The sequence below is a fragment of the Homalodisca vitripennis genome, chromosome 7 (genome assembly GCF_021130785.1).
Source record: "Homalodisca vitripennis isolate AUS2020 chromosome 7, UT_GWSS_2.1, whole genome shotgun sequence".
Classification (NCBI taxonomy): Eukaryota; Metazoa; Arthropoda; class Insecta; order Hemiptera; family Cicadellidae; genus Homalodisca; species Homalodisca vitripennis.
In genome coordinates, this window is record NC_060213.1 from 60734071 (window position 1) to 60757170 (window position 23100).

General features: G+C 32.3%; 1 protein-coding gene across 1 annotated transcript; it reads left to right on the forward strand.

The window, feature by feature from the left end:
• The first annotated feature begins 686 nt into the window (after positions 1-686).
• Positions 687-21559, forward strand: LOC124365903 (STI1-like protein). Its single transcript, XM_046822022.1, has 7 exons — positions 687-938; positions 3688-3897; positions 6058-6211; positions 7642-7742; positions 14497-14626; positions 15566-15723; positions 21322-21559. The coding sequence occupies exons 1-6, from the start codon at positions 921-923 to the stop codon at positions 15691-15693; spliced, it is 741 nt and encodes a 246-aa protein (XP_046677978.1). The 5' UTR covers positions 687-920; the 3' UTR covers positions 15694-15723; positions 21322-21559.
• The last annotated feature ends 1541 nt before the right edge of the window (positions 21560-23100 follow it).

Genomic DNA, 23100 nt, shown 5'->3' on the forward strand with positions numbered 1-23100 from the left:
CTTTGCCTTGAAATAATATATCTACATTATATTATTTAAATTAATTTAAATTGAACTGAGCTTATGACTTATATTATATATTTATAAGTCTTGTATGGATTGAATCAAAATTCGTATAAAATGCTTATAGAAAACAAGTACAGTGTATTATTTAGTTTTGTAGATTTATGCTCGTACTCTTACTACAAAAAGTGTGAAATTACAGCCAAACTATTTTCCATCTTGATTTTGATATTGACTATTTGAGCACCAACAATATGGCAAATACTATTGTTGAAAGCATAAAGGCAACACCACAAAATTAACAACTCTACTTTGTTAATAACATTAAAAACAAAAATTGATGACGTTTAATTATGGGGTAGGTACCGTTACAAGATTGAAAACATTGATGTCCAACGTACGGTACAAAATGAAAGAGAAGAAAATACACTTTTAAGGAACTAAGAATATACTAAAAACATTGATGAAATCACTAAACGTCAACTTTTTAAAACAAACATGTTTGATATCAAATACTAGTTCAATTTATTTATCTCCTGGTCCTTTTATTCTATCCTCTATGTGACAAGCTGTTCGCTTGCATTGCCTAGCGTCAAGTCGGGGCCAGCATATACTCCGTTGGCCCATGGTGCTACATGTGGTACCTTTTTTCCTTTTACTACTACATGCATTCTACTTTACCTACTAGGTCCGGTCTATAGGCTAAGGCTACACGGCTAGGCGCCAGGCGGCAGGCGCAGACCAATCAATTTTGTCTGCTATCGTTATTGAAAATCTCTTCAAGTGGTTATTTAATTAAATTTGACAATACGTGTTCTACTTATCAGTATAATTTTAATAGTTAACTTATTAAATGTATAGAAAATATTACAGGATTTTAAAATTTTAACTAATAATTGCAGAAATAACAAATCAAAATGGGAACTTCAGAACAGGTTGGTCGAAACAGGTTAACTTAAAAAACCATTGTGTAGACCTAAAATGGTAGAAATCTTTCAGTAGTTACCAAATGTAGTAAATTTGAAATTTTTGTATATCTCATTTTATTTGGTTTAGATAAAACACGAATAAGTCAGTTTAATAGTTTCAGTATTGCGGTAATTTACTAAATTAACCTATATTTCCTAGTATCACTATCCTGTATGAACAAAGTTTGCTCTTCAATATTTCTCATTGACTGTGATTTATAGAGTACACTTTCCTGACTAGGTTTTTATATATAACTTTAAGGAGTATAGTACAATAAGCAGAACCGGTTTTTTCGAAAATATCGAAAGATATTTAATTAACATACATATCAATATAATCAACCAATAGTAACGAACTTGACAATAAGTAAATCATTTGAACCAACTGTACACATATTTTTATATTCTAAAAAAATTTTGTCCTATAAGTGACTTCTTTTAAATAAAATAAAGAAGAATAGGTTAAATTAAGAAAACTATAAACAATAACACTAAAAGATGATTTATTGTCTTTCTCAGTTTCAAGTTGTTTGTTTTGTTGTTACATTCTCTTTATTATTTAAATGACATTTTGCCAATCACCTGTCTTAATTTTTCGTTTGATTAATGGTTATGGTTTTTTATTGTTTATGACATTACACAATGAATTAAACTAGCCTATTTCTATTAATTTGAAACACGTGACTTTAATTTAGTTTTTTTAATACATTTATATCAATTGATAGGGATGCACTATGATAAGTGGCCACCAACACAATCGGATTATGATTATCGAATGATTCGAATTGTCAATATTTATGACCATCCAAAAGACTGAAAGCAAAATGTTGGAACAAATAACACAATAAATATTTCAAAGAACAGTATGGTTTTGCTAGTTTTCAGTCTTAAAAATTAATGTATTAATAAAATTTACAAATTATAATATAATATATAATTACAATAAAACATAACATTTACTTACTTTATGTATTTTCAAGGATAATGCTTGTGAAACAAAGACGACACGTATGTTACTGTTCTTGCCGCCATTAGTCAATAATAAAACACATGATTTTAATTTTGAATTTATTTCCAAACACAATTTTACTTTGAACTAATTTTAGGTGATTAGGCTTTTAAAACTATATTGTAGTGAAGCTATACTTTTATATGTAAAAATAAATGTTTTTGTTTCAGATTACATAATATAACTAAACTTTAAATTTAAATTACGTTTGAGCAGCGTAGTACTAACAATTAGTTTAGCCAATCTGAAATGGAATTTCTGCAGATACTTGATACATGTAAAAAGTACACTCATTAATAAAATTTAGAATGTTCAAAACAAGTGTTCTCAAGATCGTTTTTAGATACATTGTGTTTGTTCTTTTTTTTCTTGCAGCGAAACACTACTTGATTTCCACCTTTAATTGTAGTTTTCATCTTGTCAGTAAAAAGAACATATATTTTTTTTAATTCAGAGAAATTGTTAAGAAAACAATAATTAATGTTGTTGTCAACAACATTATATGCACATGTTAAAGACAGAGGACTAACAGAGAAACTCACTCATAGTTTGGAGGATATTCTTAATTTTTATCATTGGTATAGCAGTTTATAAAAAATATAAGCAACTTCCACACAGGGCGTGTACTCATGCTCAAACAGCAGGGCATGTAATGACGTTTTAACAAATAACTTAAGCCGTCTGTAAACAATATATTTGTTCTAAACGTGATTTTTATATATAAGTAATTTCAGAAAACTAAATGAAATAGTTGTAAAAGGTGATAAACTGTTATTCTCCTGGTTTCAAGACATTCGACAAGTGCTAAAATCCGTTATATGCAAGTTTGGTTGTATGGAGACCAACTCATTTGAACTCATTTTTGAAAGTTTTTGTGTATTGCTACCTAAGCGAGAAATTCTAAAAGGCTTTGTTAAAAATGTTCTAGGTCTTTTCTAGTTATTATGGTTTCATTATTTAACATGAGTATATGTAATTGTGTATACATGATTGTCTTGGTATACACTCCTTTATCACTGGTGCATTTCGTAACTCATTTTGGTAAATGAGATGTCTAAATTTGCAGGATGAATCTTAACGTTTGATGTTATCTCTGAGATATAAAACCTTTGATGTTATCTGACCTTTTCATTTCAAGTTACAGGGAATGTTTATTTCCTTATAAGTAAAATAGGATGTGCAATGTTCCATATTCAATATTGTAACCCTCCACCATGGCTAACTAGTTTAAAAGAATTATAATATTGTTGATATACAAATTTACTTTTAATTATCTATTTATAAATAATCTTATAAGTCTTGGATATTAAAAATATTAATGATTTATTGTCCACAGTAATATGTGTTTAAAAAATTGTTAGGATTTCTGATTGTCTTGTTCTGTTTAAATGTAAATTGATCGACAGTGTTTAGTTATAAATACAGGGTGTAAGTTGTGGCTAAATTCAGTTGACACAAGACACAAACTTGTTGGAAATTATATAATGAATATTGACGTTTCATACAATAATTTAGCACTGAGTTTTGCGTAAGGGATTTAAAAAGTTCACTAAAAATCCAAATGAGGAGCAATAAAAGCCTTATATTTTTATACACCAATTTCTAACATTTGGGGGGAGCTTACCTGTAAGAGGCCGGCAAATCTGTTGAGGTGGAAGTTAAACATATTTGTGATGGTTGTAGTTATTGGGAATACATTGTTTTCAGGTTCAGGAACTAAAGGAACAGGGTAACAAATGTATGAAGGAAGGCAAAGCCATGGAAGCTGTCTTCCACTACTCTCATGCCATCAAATTAGACCCCAAGAACTATTCTCTTTATAGCAACAGGTCCCTGGCCTTTCTCAAGTCTCAGCAGTATTACTATGCTTTGGAAGATGCCAAAGAGACTATTAGGCTTAAACCTGACTGGCCTAAGGTAAGCTTTTAAGTTCCAATAACAACACTATATAAAAAATATTAATTTTTACCATACTGTAGCCCTAACTTTTAATATTCTGGTTAGATTTTGGAATGCTCAATAAATTTACGTTAATGTTAAAAACCTCTACTGAAATAATACTGTAAATGAAAAGAAACAATGTATAGATTTGTAATATTTATAATACTAGAAACAAATCTCATATTTCTTTTAGTTTAAATAAAACTTATGAGGAAAGCTTGGCTATTCTGGTATTAAGCTATTTACCCTGGCTGATTTAATTGCAAGAGAAGTTACACGGCTGCTGTCACTTATTGTGGACAAGGATAAGCAATTCAATGATGAGAACTTTCACACTACTGGTTTTTGTGGGAGTTGATGCTTTATCTGTTCACACACGACAGTGATAATCAACAATGTTTAGAATTAAAATTGTAATGCCTCCTGAACTCACCTTTAATGTTTAGACTTAACAGTTTTCATGTCGTGAGATCAGCAGAGCAAGCGGTTAAAATTGTAATGCCTCCTGACACTCAACTTTAATGTTTAGACTTAACAGTTTTCCTGTCGTGAGATCAGCAGAGCAAGCGGTTAAAATTGTAATGCCTCCTGACACTCAACTTTAATGTTTAGACTTAACAGATTTCCTGTCGTGAGTTCAGCAGAGCAAGCGGTTAAAATTGTAATGCCTCCTGACACTCAACTTTAATGTTTAGACTTAACAGTTTTCCTGTCGTGAGATCAGCAGAGCAAAAATTGTAATGCCTCCTGACACTCAACTTTAATGTTTAGACTTAACAGTTTTCCTGTCGTGAGATCAGCAGAGCAAGCGGTTAAAATTGTAATGCCTTCTGACACTCAACTTTAATGTTTAGACTTAACAGTTTTCCTGTCGTGAGATCAGCAGAGCAAGCGGTTAAAATTGTTAATGTTGCACTTGAAGTTAAGTTTGGCTCTGCTTTACTTCTGTCTGATTTAAATAAGGCTTTTTTGCAAGTGTTCCAATAAACATTATTGTACCAAATTTTATTATGATTTAAACTAAGGGTTCTCATTCTTTCATGCTTTGTGCCTCCTTTAGTATACTGACATTAGTCACGTCTCCCCTTTATCATCATCACAAGTAGTACAACTTCAAACTGCAACTAAAAAGAATCGAGAATTAAAATATAGGTTAGAATTGTAGATTTTAAAATTAAATATTTCGCACATTTTACAGACCTTTTTATTATTTAAAATATAATACTTTTTTGAGTATACAGTGTTAGCGTACTCTTATTGCTGCTAAAGTTTTTTTTAATCAATAAAACATACTAGTAAACAAAATTATAACGAAACAAATGTTTTTTTAAATCTAGAAGGTTGAAAATTACACTATTTTCTCAGTCACTTAAAAATTAAATTATTTATGTTAACCCATCTTTGAGAACAAATAATTCAATTCAATAAATTTATTTAAAATTGGGAGAGAGAAAAATGCAAAGGATTGTAGTGGTGACTGTTGGAAGGGAAGTTAGCTGCAAAGAGTGGGGTTTTGAAAAAGAAAACAAAAGGGCAAATGAAAAAAAAATCAGAATTATTAGGTCAAGTTATTTCTAAAAAATATTAAAATAATAAACTTTTTCTAATTTTATTTAAAAAAAAGATAATTATGTTTAGTGTGATAGTAATGAAAACTCTGAAATTATTTTGAGCTATTTAGGCTACAAAACAAATTTTAAGTTTTTAAAGAAATGTGATTAAAAAATGCTGTAATAATATATATATAGCAGATCTGAATATATGCTATTGTGTTTTTAGTGTATAACCCTTTCAGTGCCTCATCCAGTAGTAAAAAACGGTTGTAACTATTTTACAGACTGGATGTTGGCACTAAAAGAGTTAAACATTGTTACTTGATATTGTATACAATCTTTTCAGTTTTAAAGCGTTGTGGCTCACAAATTGATAATAAAAATTAACTCAGTTGACTATTTTTGATGATTATTAGTTGCACTTGAATTGTACTCGTATTTCTGGAGGTCAACTAATTTTTTCTTGAATAAATTTGTAAAAGGTTTTAATGGAATACTTAATAAATACAAACAGTTTGAAACAAAAATGTTAGCATTGTTACAAATGAGTCTTCTACTGTTTAATGGTCGATTGTGGTTTAAGGGATATTTCCGTAAGGGTGAAGTTGAAGCAGCTACGTATAACTACACTGATGCAGTGTTATCGTATACACTTGCACTGCGACTTCTACCAGAAGATCCAACACTGGCAGCTGCTCTGGAGCGAACAACTCGTGAGAGAGCTCGTAATATGAAAGGTATCTGTGGCGTTGTATTGTACTCTACTCATTCAAGTTCATAGCTAATACAGGTTCAAGTACAAAAACGTAGAAACTGCAGTCACAAATTCGGCTTCTCTACAGGTGGTAGAGTCCTTTGAGTCCAGGAATTCAAAAACTGTTGAGCACAACATGACAAATGTCAGAATAAAAATGAAAATTTTTGTAGAAATATGAAAAAATGTTTGAAATGTAATAAGTATATTATATTTTTTTGAACGGATATTATAAAGAAAATACTCTGTGTTATTACAAAAATATATGTTTTAAATAAAGGCTTGTATAACAGTTATCAAAATCACAAACTAAAATAAGATAAGAAGCGTTCGTTAGTATGAATACCTATCTGATACAAGTAGGCTAAAGTTAATCAAAAATAAAAATTCTTATAAAGAAATTTAACCTTTTAGTGTTGTATTTTTATTGATTTCTTTATGAAAATTGTGAGCTGTTCGATTGCAAAACGTAGAATTTCTGGCAAAATAATCTTTATTTTTTAAAATATGTTTTTCTAATTTTGACCATGTTATATAGAATAAATTTTGCTTTAAAAGGAATTCCAAAATGTTGGTTAAAAACATATTGTTACTGCACAAACTGCACAACTGTGAAAAATATCATAAAAATAAAAAAAATCGAAAGTTCTGACTGTCAACCAAATGTTGAACCGAAAAATTTCTTGTAACTTTTTTCCAAAAATTTCACATTAAAGAACAGAAAAATCTATACAGTTGACATTATGTGATTTATTTTTTGCAAAATTTTTTCATTTTAGAAGTAAAAACAAAAATGTTACAATTTGTTGCTCTATCAAAGTGACAATTTCACAAATATATTGTTTCTAAGTTACTAATGTCTAACCACTTTGCGTTAAAATATGAAATATGTATGAATAATTTATTACAATATAAGTGTAAAATTAAAATTTGTTTCACTGCAGTTAAAAACCTCTTGAAGAAACAATTCCAAGTGTAACTTCAAGTGAAAAAATGAAACTTTTGTCACTTGCTTGAACGAATTTGTCCTCACAAATTGTGAATGTTGTAGTTAAAATAAAACATTTACTTGCAGCTACAGATCCAAACAAAACAAATATCATGGAAATGCAATTGGAAAACTCCAGCTGTACTCCCATTATAGGCAGGAGAAATAATGAAAAACACTAGACTGAAACATTTGTATTCCAACAAATTAGCCAGAATACTGAAAAATAAGATAGAAATATGTGCTATGACAAAATTTGTAGTGTCAGTGTTAGCGACTCTGGAACTTTTCGCACTTGTGCAGACTATTGATATACAGCTCTAAAAGGGTCAACGAATGTTCTTTGCTTGCCCATAACTGTGAGAATATTCATTGTGTCAACATTATTTCTGTTTTGTGTTTGTGACATTGATGTGGTGTTGTAGCGGATGCTCAGATTCCATGGCTTGGTGCTGGGGTGGGACTGATTCTCGGGGTGATGATTGTCATAGCTGACCACGTAGTGGCGGACAAACCTATGCTTTCAGTGAGTACACTTTTCTCTAGTAGGTGTATTGATTCTTGTGTGAACAAAGTACATCTTGAGCCATTGTAATAAATGGTAAACAATAAAAATCAATTTAGTAGTGGTGAAAAGAAGTCTCTCATGTCAATTAATTGCCATAATTTCTTACAATCAAATGAAAAAATAGAGTTAACAAAGACCGTTTATTGTGTATTCAGTTCTTTATTATAGTTTTTGTACGTAAAATTATGTTGTTTAGCTGCTGAATTTTATATTATTTTTGGCGTTTTTTTTTTTATAAAGACAGGTTTTAAAATAGTTTACATATGTACTTTATTATGTCAATTTCTTATAATCTTTCTTATAATCAATTTCTTATATTCATTTTGTTATAAACAACTACAAATTATTCAATTTAATTTTTTTTCAAATTCCTTATTCAAATGTTTATTATTTTTCGTACACCATCCACTAAGCCATTTGTTTGTTTTGGCCCCAGGAACAACCTCCTTAAGTTTGTTGGTGTATTTCAGTTACACATTGTAACAGGTCAAATTACGACATTTGAATATTCATGGGGAATTGGCAGATTGTGACGTCAGTGAATCGGCAGACTAAGAATAAGAATAAGATAAGAATAAGAATAAGAATATTTATTTGCCATTCGGCCATAGTAGCAATAGACATCGTCAGGTGTTTTAATTTACTTAAAACTAAAAAAAAAATACGGTTTGCCAAGGCACTGGAAATTGACAAACTTAACAGTTTAAAAATATTTTAACAACAACAACAATAAAAACAAGTTAAAAATAGCAAAAATAACAAATATATAGCAACAGCCTTGTCACACAACAATAAAGCAAGAGCTTACGTCATCAAACCAGCAAGGTGCGTCAAAAAGCAAAACTTAACAATTCTAAAATGAATATAAACAGTAACAAAAAAAGACAAAATAAATTCAAAAATAATAACTGCCATGTGGATTAACAGCAAGTCAGAACCATAACAATAAAAGAAACAACAATAACAAGTCAAAATATAGAGTCAGCAATATCACAGTCCATGAACTCATTTAAAGAATAAAAAGGGTGGTTTACTAACCAGTCCATCAGCTTTCTCTTGAAACTCTTTATATCAACTGTATGGGCTTTATGGCCTAATTTATTAAAAAGTGTAATTGACATTGCATTGGCATTTGACTGTGTTTTACTAAGTCTAGCAAAATCTTTATTTATTTTATAACTAATTTCTAATATTGTAGAATGAAGTCTACCTCTTATAACATAATCACCTAGATTAGATTTCACATTGACAACAAGTAAATAAATATATAAACAAACAACAGTGGGTATAGACTCTCTAATGAATAACGGCTTACAACTAGTTCTTTGGTCTGAGTCAGTGAGCACTCGTACAGCTTTCTTTTGGATTAACAGAACTCTATGTATTTCTGAACCATTACCCCAAAGTTGGAGCCCATACAGTAAAATACTGTTGAAAAAGGCAAAAATAAGCACTCCTTAGATATTGCTTAGGAACATTTTTCTTTAGTTGTCTCAACAAAAAAACCACTCTACTAAGCCTTCCACATACATAGTTAATATGATCTACCCATGATAGCTTATTATCTAGATAGATGCCCAATAGCTTAACACTATCAGAGAAAGTACTGGGGGAACTCATGTTTTTCAGTGTAAAGCAAATATTTTGTGTTTTGAGATCATTTAAAACAAGTTGATTGGCATTAAACCAGTTTTTTAGCATACACAACATTTTCATCCATAAAAGTGGCTAAGCTATTTATATTAGAGTTAGAACTAAAAAAAGTGGTATCATCTGCAAACATTATCACGTTAGCTTGAACATTGTGAGGGAGATCATTCATTACAACTAAGAACAGCAAGGGACCCAGGACCGATCCCTGTGGTACTCCATACTCAACACAACGCGAAGTAGAGAGAGAACCTCCAACACTTACCCTTTGTTCACGTCCCGTTAGGTATGACTCAAATAATGCCAATTCAGTACCAATTATACCATAAGTGAGACAATTTAGAGAGCAGTAGGTCCCTAGGAACGCAGTCAAAAGCCTTGGTTAGATCAAAAAGAGTAGCCACGGTGGAGGCCTTGGCTTCAAAACTATTTAATTACAGCTTTCACCAGGACTTCAACTGCATTTACGGTGTTTCTACCTGCTCGAAAGCCAAACTGACAATTTGAAAGAATATTGTTACATTTGAAAAAATTACTCACTTGGTTGTTCATGACAATTTCAAGGAGTTTTGAAAAAATGGGTAACAAAGAGATGGGCCTAAATGAACCAGGTTGGTCCCTGGGACCCTTCTTGTAAATAGGCACAACCTTGGCCGTTTTTAAAACACTTAGGAAATATACCAGTAAACAAACATTGGTTTATACAAATTGTAATAGGTTACACAAATTGAAAAAATAATTTTCTTTAAGAGCTCACTAGATACACCATAACGCATCTTTTACTTTTGGATGCTTTCATTTTTTTTCACCACACACAGCACCTCCTCACATGACACAGGAGACCACTTGAATTGAGTTGCAGCACCAGGAGCCTTGGCAAGAAGATCACCCGCAGATATCTGGCTTGGAGTGATGACCTCTCTCACCTCATCAATACAGTTGACGAAATGGGCCGAAAATACTTCCGGAGATAAGCTGGGGGCATCTCGGGTAGTCGCACCTCTTTTGAGCTGCTATGATGGACCATGGCCCGCTTTGCATTTGTTGGAGGAGGTGTTTATAAAATCTTCATTAGCTTTAAGCTTTGCCTTTTTCAGCTCACTTTTGTAGTTGTTCCGCATAAAAACATAAGCTCTTCTGGCTGCCTCTGACTTTGTATCCTTAAACATGGTGTTTATATGCCATAACAAGGTTTTTAAAGTTCGTTCAATTCATCTGAGAACCACTTCGGCCTACATTTCTTAGCAGATTTTGATACTCGTATCTGCTTATGTTTAACAGGACAACAGATATTTAAAAAACCTAGAAATCTTTCCAGAAATATATCAAACAATGTGACATTAGGCCGAGAATCGGGAAAACAGTAAATTAGGCCAGTCTACATCAGACAGAGATGCAATCAGAGACTCGACATTAGTAGGTGATAGGCTTCTACCTACAAATTTTCTCACCGAGGTTGCCCTTTAACCACATCATCCAGATAAATAAGTAACTTCAATATGTTATGGTCAGATAAGCATTCATCAAGCACCTCGGCTTGGATAGAATGGTCGTTAAGGTTAGACACCACATTATCTATGCAGGCATCAGCCCTTGTCGGTACATTAACCAGCCATCTGCAATCAACTGATCTCAATAAGTCTCTCAATGCAAAAACTATAGGCCCCACTGTCCCTCACCCTCGATGTTCCAGTCACCGCACATAATTATTGGGCAATTAAGATTGATCAGATAGACGAAAAACTTCTCAAACAGCTCCATAAAAATTTTTATATCCCCTGAGGGGAGGTCTGTATATGGAGATCAACACCAGCTTAAGGTCTACAATAATTATGGCAGACATTTCAATGTTCATTTCACTACAGTAGTCACTAGTGTCAATTTCAGTAAAATTAATACCATTTCTAACTAGTATGCCCGAGCCACCTCTAATATGCTGCCTTCGACAGAACATTACTAGCTTGTGTAAAGTTCTGAATAGTAACCAAATCACGAGTATCTTCTAAACACCAATGTTCACTGACACATAAAGCTATAAAGCGAGAGTCAGACAAGTTTACATCGAGCATTTCTACTTTGTCATTTAATGATTGAGCATTTAGATACAAAATACTAGATTTTAACAGTCATTTTCGGATTTTTGGAGGCACATCCATTACGTTTATAGGGACAGATGGTGACGATTTAATGTTAGCCTGTCTAACCCCGTTGTACACCTAAAAAATCTACAGGACGTTTTCTCTGAGATGTAACAAACTTACAGGCCTTGTTTCACTGTGACGTCAGTGAATCACATGTTGTCGGAATTGAGATTCATTTAATTAATAACGAAGAAATATATTAAACTTTATACGGGAAAAGATTTAATTAATTAAAATGAAGTAAATATAACCAAAATTTCGTGTTTTACAAAAGTACTAAATAGAATTACGCAGAAAAGCCAATTGTGGGATAAATGACTTGTATATTGATGACGTCATAAAGCACATGTTGCTAAAAATTTAAATAAAAAAGCTTTGAAAAAATAATAAAGGAAAATAGAAAGACTTAAATTGATTAATTATAGTGAACGTGATAAATTTCGACAATTATAAGAAAAGAATTCAAATTATATTTAATCGTAAAGACGCTGATTTGAACGGGAGAGGGGATGAGTATTGTTTTGAATCGGTATGTGTATTTTATACGGAGATTCCTTCATCTCTTTCCAGACTTTTCCCAGACAAGCAAGGAGGTTTGTGTGCATTCTCCTGGGATAGTAGTGATGAAATTAATAGGAAACTGTAATATGGTGTATTGAAAATTTTTTATGAAGGATGGGATATTATGTTAGATTCTTAAGTTATCAAAGCAAGGTGAGTGGAATTATATATTGTATGGATAGTGTAAAATGGAATAAATTAACGTCAAGGTAATTTGGTTTGACTTTTATTTGAGTATCCCATCTATAATAAGAAGTGTGATAGGAACTTTAATGGAGTGATATTAAATTTTTTAACCACTACTCAACATATTTAAAAACCTGAGATATATATATATATATATATATATATATATATATATATATATATATATAAATATATATACTTGTTGTTGGTGACAACACCACAGACCTTCAAATTTGATAGTAATTTGGTATTAACTTGGAATAGTATGAGTTAGCCAACACGAAGTAATTTACATAACCAATGAGAGGGAGCACATTTTGAATAGTGATTGGGAAAGGATTGGGACAGCAAACTGTTTATCTGGAAGGTGGCAGAGTTTCAAGCAGTACCAAGGGGACGCAGCTAGCTTTGGGCAGATTTTGTGCAAGATGGAGACCACACCATCCGGAGCAAAATGGTACAGCAACGTGGGACTCGTAACAAAAATGGCGCACAACTACATGGGGCGTCAACAACACTAAAAAAAAACTGATACACAGCAAATTGATGCAGCCAACGTGGGGCAGATCCGCAGCAAATTGACGCAACTACGTGGGGCAGATACGCAGCAAATTGACGCAGCCAACGTGGGGCAGATACGCAGCAAATTGGCACTGCAACGTGAGGCAGATACGCAGCAACATATCAAAATTGTTAATTTTTTAGATATCCAGTGGAAAACAGACATATAGATATAAGATGTATTTTGCCAGAATACTTAGTGATTTCTAAGCAAGCTACAAAATTTCAAGTTTATAACTTAATTCATTCTTGAGATATTACCCTGAATTGTCGGCTTTGCTAACTCAGCTAAATCCGATGGAGGAACGTGCACCATTATTGAGCCATAGTCTTATTAACCAATCCAACAAAGTAACCGCATTACATGTTTTATTTTATTACATTTTAAAATGTCAAATTACCATACTCAGTTTGTTTATTTTATGATTTTGTCATCACCATCATGGTCATCGATGTGAAGTATTCGCTAATATCTAACGAAATTCCACAAAGGGACATGCATCATCATCATCATCATCAAACTAGATATTGCCTGTATAGACATGAAACTGCATGCTACATTGCACGTCTATAGGTCAGTTCGTTCTCAAGATATCACATTCGTTCTATTTGTCACATCAAGGTATGTGGACAATAGTTCTAGGGACAAACAAAAATAAAATTTTTCCAGTCCTTCGAGTGAAACGCTTCACTAGCACTCAGTTAATTATATAGCGTAACTTAATAAATTTTATAATAGTAATGAAATTAACAGGGAGCAAGTCAAGAATTTATATAAATAAAAATTTGCAGAACTGTAATTCTTAACACAGTAATTAATTTTTAGTATAAAATTGGAACTGAACTGATTTTACATTGTATTTTCAATTGGTACTGTTCAGTTTTTTTTTCTTTAAACCTTTAAAGTGAGATTTCAGGAAAAACTGTGTTTAGAAATTAAACTGGTTCTTTTTCAATAAAAAGAAATGCCGTTATTGACAATTATTCATGATACAACAGTTAAACAGAAAAGTCATTAAATAATTTATAATTTAAATAATAAACAATTATAAATAATTTATCTAGTTTAAAATTATGTGATTAGGGGAAGATATACATTTTTATCACTAACTTTACAATGATAAATTATTATTACTTTAGCTCCCGCTGACTGACTCATTACGTGCACACTTTATGTTATCTGCCACCCATGTGACCATACCTTTAAACAGGTGATAATACATTTCTAATGACCATCTTTAGAATTGGATTTTGAATTGAAATTAACATGTTCTTTGGCCAATATAAAGAACAGGTGATGTTGGCGAGCCAGTCTACACCATGTTGAGACTATGTATGAATTACAACAATCACATCACAACAGCCGGCATAGGGGTGCATGATACTTCCATTTGACAACTACTATCGGTTTGCTCAGTGTTTGTACTACATACAAAAGTTTATGAAAACAGTTTTAAAAATTTGTTCCTAATTCTTAAGGTTATTGCATAATAATCTTATCAAGCTGCCTAATGATGCATGCCTGACAGGAAATTCAGGTCTGATACGATCTTACTAGTACTGAATTAATGTGGTTGATGGCTTGTGTAATCTAATGATGGATTTTTCAATAGCACCCAGTGTTGATGGCCCTGATCACCATCACGATTGCGATGGTGGGCTACTGTGTGGCCAGAGGCTACAGGTACTACATGTCCTGTCAGCAACAAGGGTTGCTGGACCCTCCTATCGACTTGTTCCCAGGTGAGGATTGTGCTAAATGTGCTTAAGAATTGTATTCTTCGTAATAAGCAAATTCATCAGTAAGGTTCAAAGAAGTATAATAAAATCGATTTTGCTGCATAAAACATGAGCAATAAATACAATATAAATAAAACCATGCTTTTTTGAACAATTGGTTACGTTTTGTGTTCATACTGGAATGTGCTTACATTCTTGCTATTTAAAAATGTTCCAATACATGAGGATTTTTTTATACTTACTGTAGATCATTGTTTAGTAAAACCAATGATTTTATTAAGAATACTTCAGATTAGACTGAACTTTCGATACGTTAAGTTGAAATTGTAAAAACATTTTGAAAAGTGAGGAAATATGATATTTGGTGCTTTTGATCATACAATGCAAGCTTGATATGTATTCTTTTTAAGGCCTTATTTTCAGACAGTGAGTAGTTGTACATGTGTATTTCATACCTACAAGGTACTTTAATATCAATCTAAATCGTAACCTAACTTAAACTAAATTTTACTGTGGACACAGTGTCAGTCATAATAGGGATCTAAGACTGGAAATGACACAAATCAAAACCTTGAAATATGGGAATGAAATTGCATGGATTGACCCACAAGACTCGTCTCATTTAAAGAATAAGCCCTAAAATCAAAATCTTCCGGATCCCACCGTACTGAAATATTGCTTACACAATTAACTTCCAGAGATATTTCGACCTTGCTGTGGAGAACCATCTTCAGTCAACAGAGGTTAACAAACGGTGTTAATTGAAGTTAAAGAAGTTAATTTGTGACCGATTTGCAATGTTTCGACACATGTGAACCGGAAGACTTTGATATTAGTTATAATATCAGCTGCATAAGCCTAAAAATTAAGATTTGGTATACTCTGTCATTCTCATTTGAAATTTCACAATCTATGAGTATTTCCAGTTGCTTTTTGTTACAGATGAGGAGCAGGAAGAGGGAGACCCAGAGACCAATAACAGCAGCAGTGGTTCCAAGTCGACTGGGAATCACCAACGGTATACAAAGGCTCAGGCCAGGTTCCGCTTCAAGAAGGGGAAGAAAAGCTAAACAACCTTCTCCTCTTGTGTTTCCTGACCTGTACGTGAATTATTGTTTTCATTATGCATGTATATGTTAAGGTATAATTCTTATAAGTATGTCATAATCTCCGCTGAACCTTGCAATGAATTATTCACTTGAACACGGATTAGATGTTAAACTTCTCACAAATTCACGTTCAATCTTGTTCAGTGGTTCAACCCATATTCTGAAGTGTATTGTCAGCCAACTTCTTAATAGCCTTCTATGCCTCTAGCTTTATCATTAACCGTAATAGAGCTGGTCATTTTATCCTGCAGTGTCAGACTATTTTGATATTTGTAGAATCAAGAATCAAGAATCTTTATTGTCATCCCACATAACAATGTATTGACAACGTCAGAATAGCACTAGTAGGCCTAAATAAATATATAAATATGACCAACATATAGGAGCACATAAATTAAAAAATTAAAATTAAAAATTAAATTAAAATTAAAATAGCCTACAACAAACAGTTTATAAATCACATAGCACATAAAAATCAACATAGCCAAATTTACATGAAAATGCAATCACTTATACTACAGGAATAAAATTCTTCTACAGAATAAAAAGCTTTTTCTTTTAACCATTTAGTCATTGAATTCTTAAAATCTTTACATGAAATGTCTCTTACAACTAATGGTAACTTATTAAAGAGTTTTACGCCTAAATAAAGATATGCACCGTGTGTTTTAGATAGTCTAGCAAACGTCTGATCAATAGAATGTTGGTTTCTAGTATAATGATTGTGGACTGAGCTTCTTAAATTAAATAATTCTAAGTTTTCTTTTACATACGATAAAATTTGTAAGATAAAAATTGAAGGAAGCGTAAGTATATCATATTCTATAAAATATGGTTTACAGGTGTCACTATAGCTAATGTTAAAAATTGTACGCACAGCCCTCTTTTGGCACAAGAAAACCTCTTTAGCACCACTAGATCCACCCCAGAGAAGGGTGCCATACAGAAGGTGAGAGTGGAAAAGAGCAAAATAAGCCTTTAAAACTAAATTACAACTAGTACAAAGTTTAAGTTTCTTAAGTAAAAAGATAACTCTACATAGACGAGCACACAAGGCATCAGTATGTGCTCTCCATGTAAGCCTTGAGTCAAGATGGAGACCTAGTAACTTAACAGACTTATTTTGCAGCTTCGTGCAATGGTTTGTATAAAAATTCACAAAAAATACAAATAAGAAGCAGTGTGTATGATGTTATATGTATGTTTTCAGGATGAAATAGAGAATAATGTGTAAATTTAAAACAGGCCATAAAAAATGTTAATGCTTTTTTATGATATGCACATTTTTTAGAGGAGACCATGCTTGAGAAATAAAGTTGTGAGAAAATTTGAAATGTGAAATAGCTATTTTGTTTCAAATTTCATCTATTTTTATAAAATCATAATTTTTATTATACATATGTAACCATACTAATTAATGCTACAAACCAAAAACTAGTTACGCAAATAAATGATAAAAACAGGTGTAGGCCTATATGTAAGAGTTTGGGAATAACAATCTTTGAAATAGAATTGTCTTTCAAGATCAAGTGGTGTCTAAATCATGTTGATATATCGACAGAGGTTACTATAAGAATTTATTATTTAATGGCATATTTATTTGACAGAACCTTTATTTGTTGACACAATTACTAAACTTAATGTTTATGTAAATAAAGATGATTTGACTTTTACTTTGACAGAAATAAGTCGATCAACACTACAGAAATGTCGTTGGCAGTTGACATTGACTAATTCTTTAATATTTCTCCTATTTGACCAAACCCAAACCAAAGATAGTTATTTCTTAATTGAATATTTAAATGTTTGACAATATTAACACCTTTACTGATAAATGACCTTTACTTACGTTTAAAGAAACATCCGGTGTGTGAGATCTTGCTGTTATTGAGCTTAACAGAACACGCAGTCTAGGGGACTCTTACTGTTTACTTAAATAAAAAACATGTGATATCAGTATCAGTGATCAAGCGTGAAAATAATTAAACAAAACATACAAATAAAAAGTGTTCAATATACAAAATGTGAAAATATTTTTTTTTAAATTGAGACATGAATTGTACATTGAATTATAAAAAAAACAAAATACAAATAAAAATCTCCTATATACAAAAAATGTAAAAATTAAACTACACAACACTAACAGAAACACCCGGTCACTCTAGACTCGCAACTCTCACTTATTAACCAAAACAAGTGGTCTTGTAGATGTGTAGACTTTCAGTAATGGATTGATGGATAGCTCAAGGTGGTTCAAGCGAGACAGCCAAAATAGGTGGAAGAGGTAGCTATTGTGGCCAATGCCAATAGCGTCATATGTACTGCTAAACTGCAAATACAATAAAGTTAAACTTCCAAGGGAGTCTCACAGACTGGTGTTTCGGTAAAAGTGTTAATCATTATAAATAAGCTTGATATAAAAACAGTATAAAAGACTATATTTTGTCCATTTAAAAATATTTGATATAAAACACTTTTGATTCAAGTCAATTTTGAAATAGGGTGGCTATTTTTATGGGATTCCTCTTTGTAACCAAATGAATTTTAAAGCAAACGGTGACACCAGATGTTTGTTCCATCTGTATATACACATATTGGAATCAAGAAGATAAGTTTTATTCCAATCAAGAATGTATGTATTTGTTGCTATGGAAAATTTAAACAAATATTACAAATAGTTTTAAGATCACTTAGGTACAGTTAGAATGTTCGCTATTTTGTTGATTCTTTAGACATTGTTGTTTTCAATGAAGCAAATACAACCTTTCCAACTTCATTGACTCCAACCAATTCAACAATTATTATTGTTTGTTAACTCAAATTGTTCTATTTTCAACTAAAGATCACAAAAGAACCACAAAACTGTGATACTCAAAAAGAATTAAGAGTGTTGTAGTAAAAATAACATTATAATGGGATGGTATCTGAGGCAATACTGATGTAATCTAAAATATATATGAACACGATCCAGTGGAAAAATATTGACTCAATTTTTTGCAAATGGAATTCGAAGCTTTGGTTTAACCTGACAGTAATATTTTTTTGCTTGTTATATGAGATGGATAATCTGAAGTAAACAGAGATTCATTATGTATTGGTTCTGTATAATTCAGTAAATTAATAATAACATCAAGAAATTGTTGGACATCTAACAACTTTAAATGAATAAAAGCTCAACGTTAACAAAATCCGCTTCTAAATATATAGAAATTAAGAAGGCCATATTGAAAATTCGAAAGGCTTTGTCTCTAAAATAAAATTTATGTTGGGAATGTGTTAATTATAAATGCAATTAGTTTACAGAATTTCTGATTTATCGCAGATCTTTGGAATTAACTGTAAACAATATCATCAGCCTTTTAATAGGCCAAATTTGTTTGTATTTCATTCTTAAAACATAAATTTTCTTTGAACGTGAGAAATTTATTTCATTTTAATATAGTTTTAAGTTGACTGAATAATTTTAGTCTGAATAATTTTCAGTTTTTACAGTTGTGGCATCAGATTTATTTTCCAACAGAGTATTATATTTTGTAGTTGTAAATGTCATTGTTAGCTAATTGCTAGAGTACTTGTGTTAAAATATTAATGTTCTACTAATGTAATTCCCTAACTCATGAATCGCCTGCAAAATTGAAATAATTCTATTAAAATATTTAATATTCATTTTGACGTTCTTGCTTGAAAATGAATGTTGTAAGTAAAGCTCATGCGAATTCATTAGTGGTTTCAACATTTTAACTACAGAGATAAGGCACATTTACATTAGGTAAGTACAGTGATAACACTATCAGTAAATGATCCGTAAATAAGGTAAAACAGCAGGTTATCTCTCTGACCTTAAAAACTAGCAACCTCCAGTACAAGTCATTAGTCAGCAATAACCTAGTTACATGTGTGTGTGCGCACATATACAAGTCTTTTGAGTCATTCATAAAACAATATGGCACCGTTAACGTTGTAACTGCAGCTAGCGTCTTACTGGTAGTGTGATTGCAGCTCTAAACAATATACAATTTAAAAAATTCTCTTTACTTTGTTATTAAATTCTTGTCTAATTATAATATTGCAATAGGAGGAGATTTTAATACATTTACATTCTGATGTAACACAAGAATTATAAAACTGTTAGGTGTTATGTAATCTTTTAAGATGTTATGATCTCTATTACCTTAATGAATACCCTACTAGAGGCAAAACAGCCTGGATAATGTTTTATACATAAGAACTGAACCCATTTCTTTTGTAAAAATATTTCAGCTCCCTTACTGTGATAGAGATGGGTATATAATACGGATATGCAGGTGTGATAAAATTCTTGTAAAGTTAATGCAAAATTATTGCTAGTATAAATTAAAATTGACTAGATTTTCCACAACTTGTAGGAACTTTTTCATTGTTCTTCATCAAGAGTGATCCAGAATGTTTTGTGCATCTTTTAGCTCTGATGCATTGGTTTCATTGATGTTGTGGTTTAAATTTGGCTGAGTTCCAGAAGTGATTTCAAAGTCAAAGGTAGGGCCATTTCCTGAAAATTAAGAGTTCTCAGATATTTCTTCTGGCAGTTTTACATTACGATGTGAAGGTTATGTTATTACAATGTGGTGTATTGGTTAATGTGTTTGGTTAATGTATTTAACTTTTGAAACATACATTTTTATTGATTGTTTTCTAGGTCTTGGAATAGTTTATGCTTAACATTTCAGCTGCTTAGAAAGATCTCCTCCAGAGTTCTCTGAGATAACCATATGAACTTTAGTTGGTGGAACAAGATGACCTCATAAAAGTATGACATTCACAGAGGTAGTGATAGTTTGTCGTCAATCTATTCCCCTCTCTAGATAATTTGCCAACCTATTGTCTAGAAAGTTTTTCAACCCATCCTTCCTTCTAGATAATGTGCCTCACTACTCTTTATAAAGTGTTTCAATCCATCCCTACCTCTATTTACTTTGTTATACTGCCCTCTAGATGGTCAACAATTCTCTAAATCAGATGAAGGCAACGAGACATTATTATGGATAACAGCCCATTTTGTATAATTCCTGTTGTTTCTTCTTTGTCACTGGCAATTTGTAACAAAATCAATGGGCAAACTCAGGGGTAGCACTAACCAAAGACAGGATTCAGCGAACACTTTGTCAGGAATTGCTGTGTTAATTTTCTGTCACAAGAGTAAAATTAAAGAGCAGTTAACTACCCACTCAATACACTGAATCCATCCCACCAGCCATCCGGTGTCACTGAGTCGGTCGGCTTATTCAGTTACACCATACTAATCTCTTTAGGATAAGATTACCAATGATAAAAAATATGGTTTTACTAGGGAAGTGCACTAGATGACAACAGGGCGGAAGTACGGCTGGTTGTAATCTCTTGCACTTCTGTGTGAGGGATCGGCGTGTGTTTGAGTCGCATTCCCCATTTGCTAATAATATAATAACTGTGCAGCTTACCAACACAGTACATATGTTGTTACTATGTACATAATTTCTAAATGAATTCTAGTTTAACGTTTAATATTATTTAACTTGTCAAAATGGTGTTCACAATTATGTGATATAAAGTTGTTGTAACTGTTTGTTTCAGGGTTACCAGATTCTCACATTGAGATTCCAAGCACTGAGCCCCGGCTGCCACCCTTTTGGGAACATTTTGTACATTATATACATCTCATAATTGTGTTGTTTCTATTTTATATAGTCATTATATATATACATCATAATTATTATGTATACCAAATTTTACTGATTCTTTTTTCCCTTCTTGTCCACCACATGGACCATATGGTCCTAATTTCGCCTCAATAAATATGTGTTTCTTTCTTTCTTGTCTTTGCTTCTTCAAAACTTCTAATATTGAGATTGAACAATGCTTGTAATGGGTTTTTCATTTTGGGCGGGTAGATGTTGGCAGCCTGTGATGACCATGTTGTTTTGGTGTCAGCTGTTTCATTAATCAGTAAGTGCTGCCATTTCATAACAAGTTATTTCATCATGACCAATTACACGATTAAGCAGCACGATCAGATGATTAAACTTTTATTATCAAAATGAGTGTTCACTAGTTAAAACGTTACATGCGTTGCGACCATTTTATGACAGACACGGAGGCCTTTCAATGTCAACTCTTCAACGTTTGGTAGCTAAATTCGAGAAGACTGGTTCTGTAAACAGCCAGCATTCACTCAGACATCAAAGGAACAGATCTATCGAGAACATCGACGCTTTCCTTAAAAGTGTGCAGAGAAACCTGAGGTAGTCAATTCCTCGCCGTGTCCAAGAACTCGGCCTTTCACAAACTTCAACATGGCGAACTTTGCATCTAGATTTAGGCCTGCATCCGTACAAAATCCAACTGACACAGGAGCTCAAAGTTTATGACCATAGACAACGCTGTTTGTTCGCCGAGTGGACTTTGGAGCGTTTGGAAGAGCATCCTAATTTCGGCCGAAAAATTATCTACAGCAATGAAATACATTTCTGGATGAATAGCTATGTTAACAAGGATAACTGCCTTATATGGGACAACGCCAACCCACATGAGGGTCACAAGGTAGCGAGCGATGCATCCACAAAAAGTTACTGTTTGCTGCGGATTTTGGGCTGGCGGTGTGATTGGTCCGTATTTTTTTGAAAACAACGTTGGTGAGGCCATTAATGTCAACGGCAAACGCTACAGAACGATGATATCAGATTTCTTTTAGCCCAAAATTGAACGATATGGATGTAAACGACATGTGATTTCAGCAGGACGGGGCTACTTGCCACACAGCGAGCGATACCATGAACATTTTGCATGAACGAATTTGAGGGTATGATTATCTCTCGCAGAGATGACGTAAATAGGCTGTGAAGATCGTGTGATTTGACATCCCTAGACGTTTTTTATGGGGTTTTCTGAAGTCGCAGGTCTATGCCAATAGGAATCAATCAACCAATGAACTTAAGATCAACATATCTTAGGCCATCACTCAAATTCAACCGGATTTATGCTGCAGAGTAATTGAAAATTGGAACACTTGAATCCGTATTGTTGTGAGAAACCGGGGGTGGACATTTGAACAATGTCATATTCCATACATAATGGCATACATGGGCCTTTCATATTAAAAATAAATTTCGTTAATATATCATACATAGCTTGTTTTATTTCATCTCAACATCTACCCGCCCAAAATGAAAAACCATATAGTACGTAAGTACAAATATTACATATACCACATTTAAGTTCTGTATGGTAAGAATAAAACCCTTTTTAATGAAAAAATTGAATTGTAATGGGAAATTATGGTTCTTAAAAAAAAAAATTGGAAACTGGTGGTATCACTGTTTTTTATGAAAAAGCATTGATATTTTTAGATTCTGA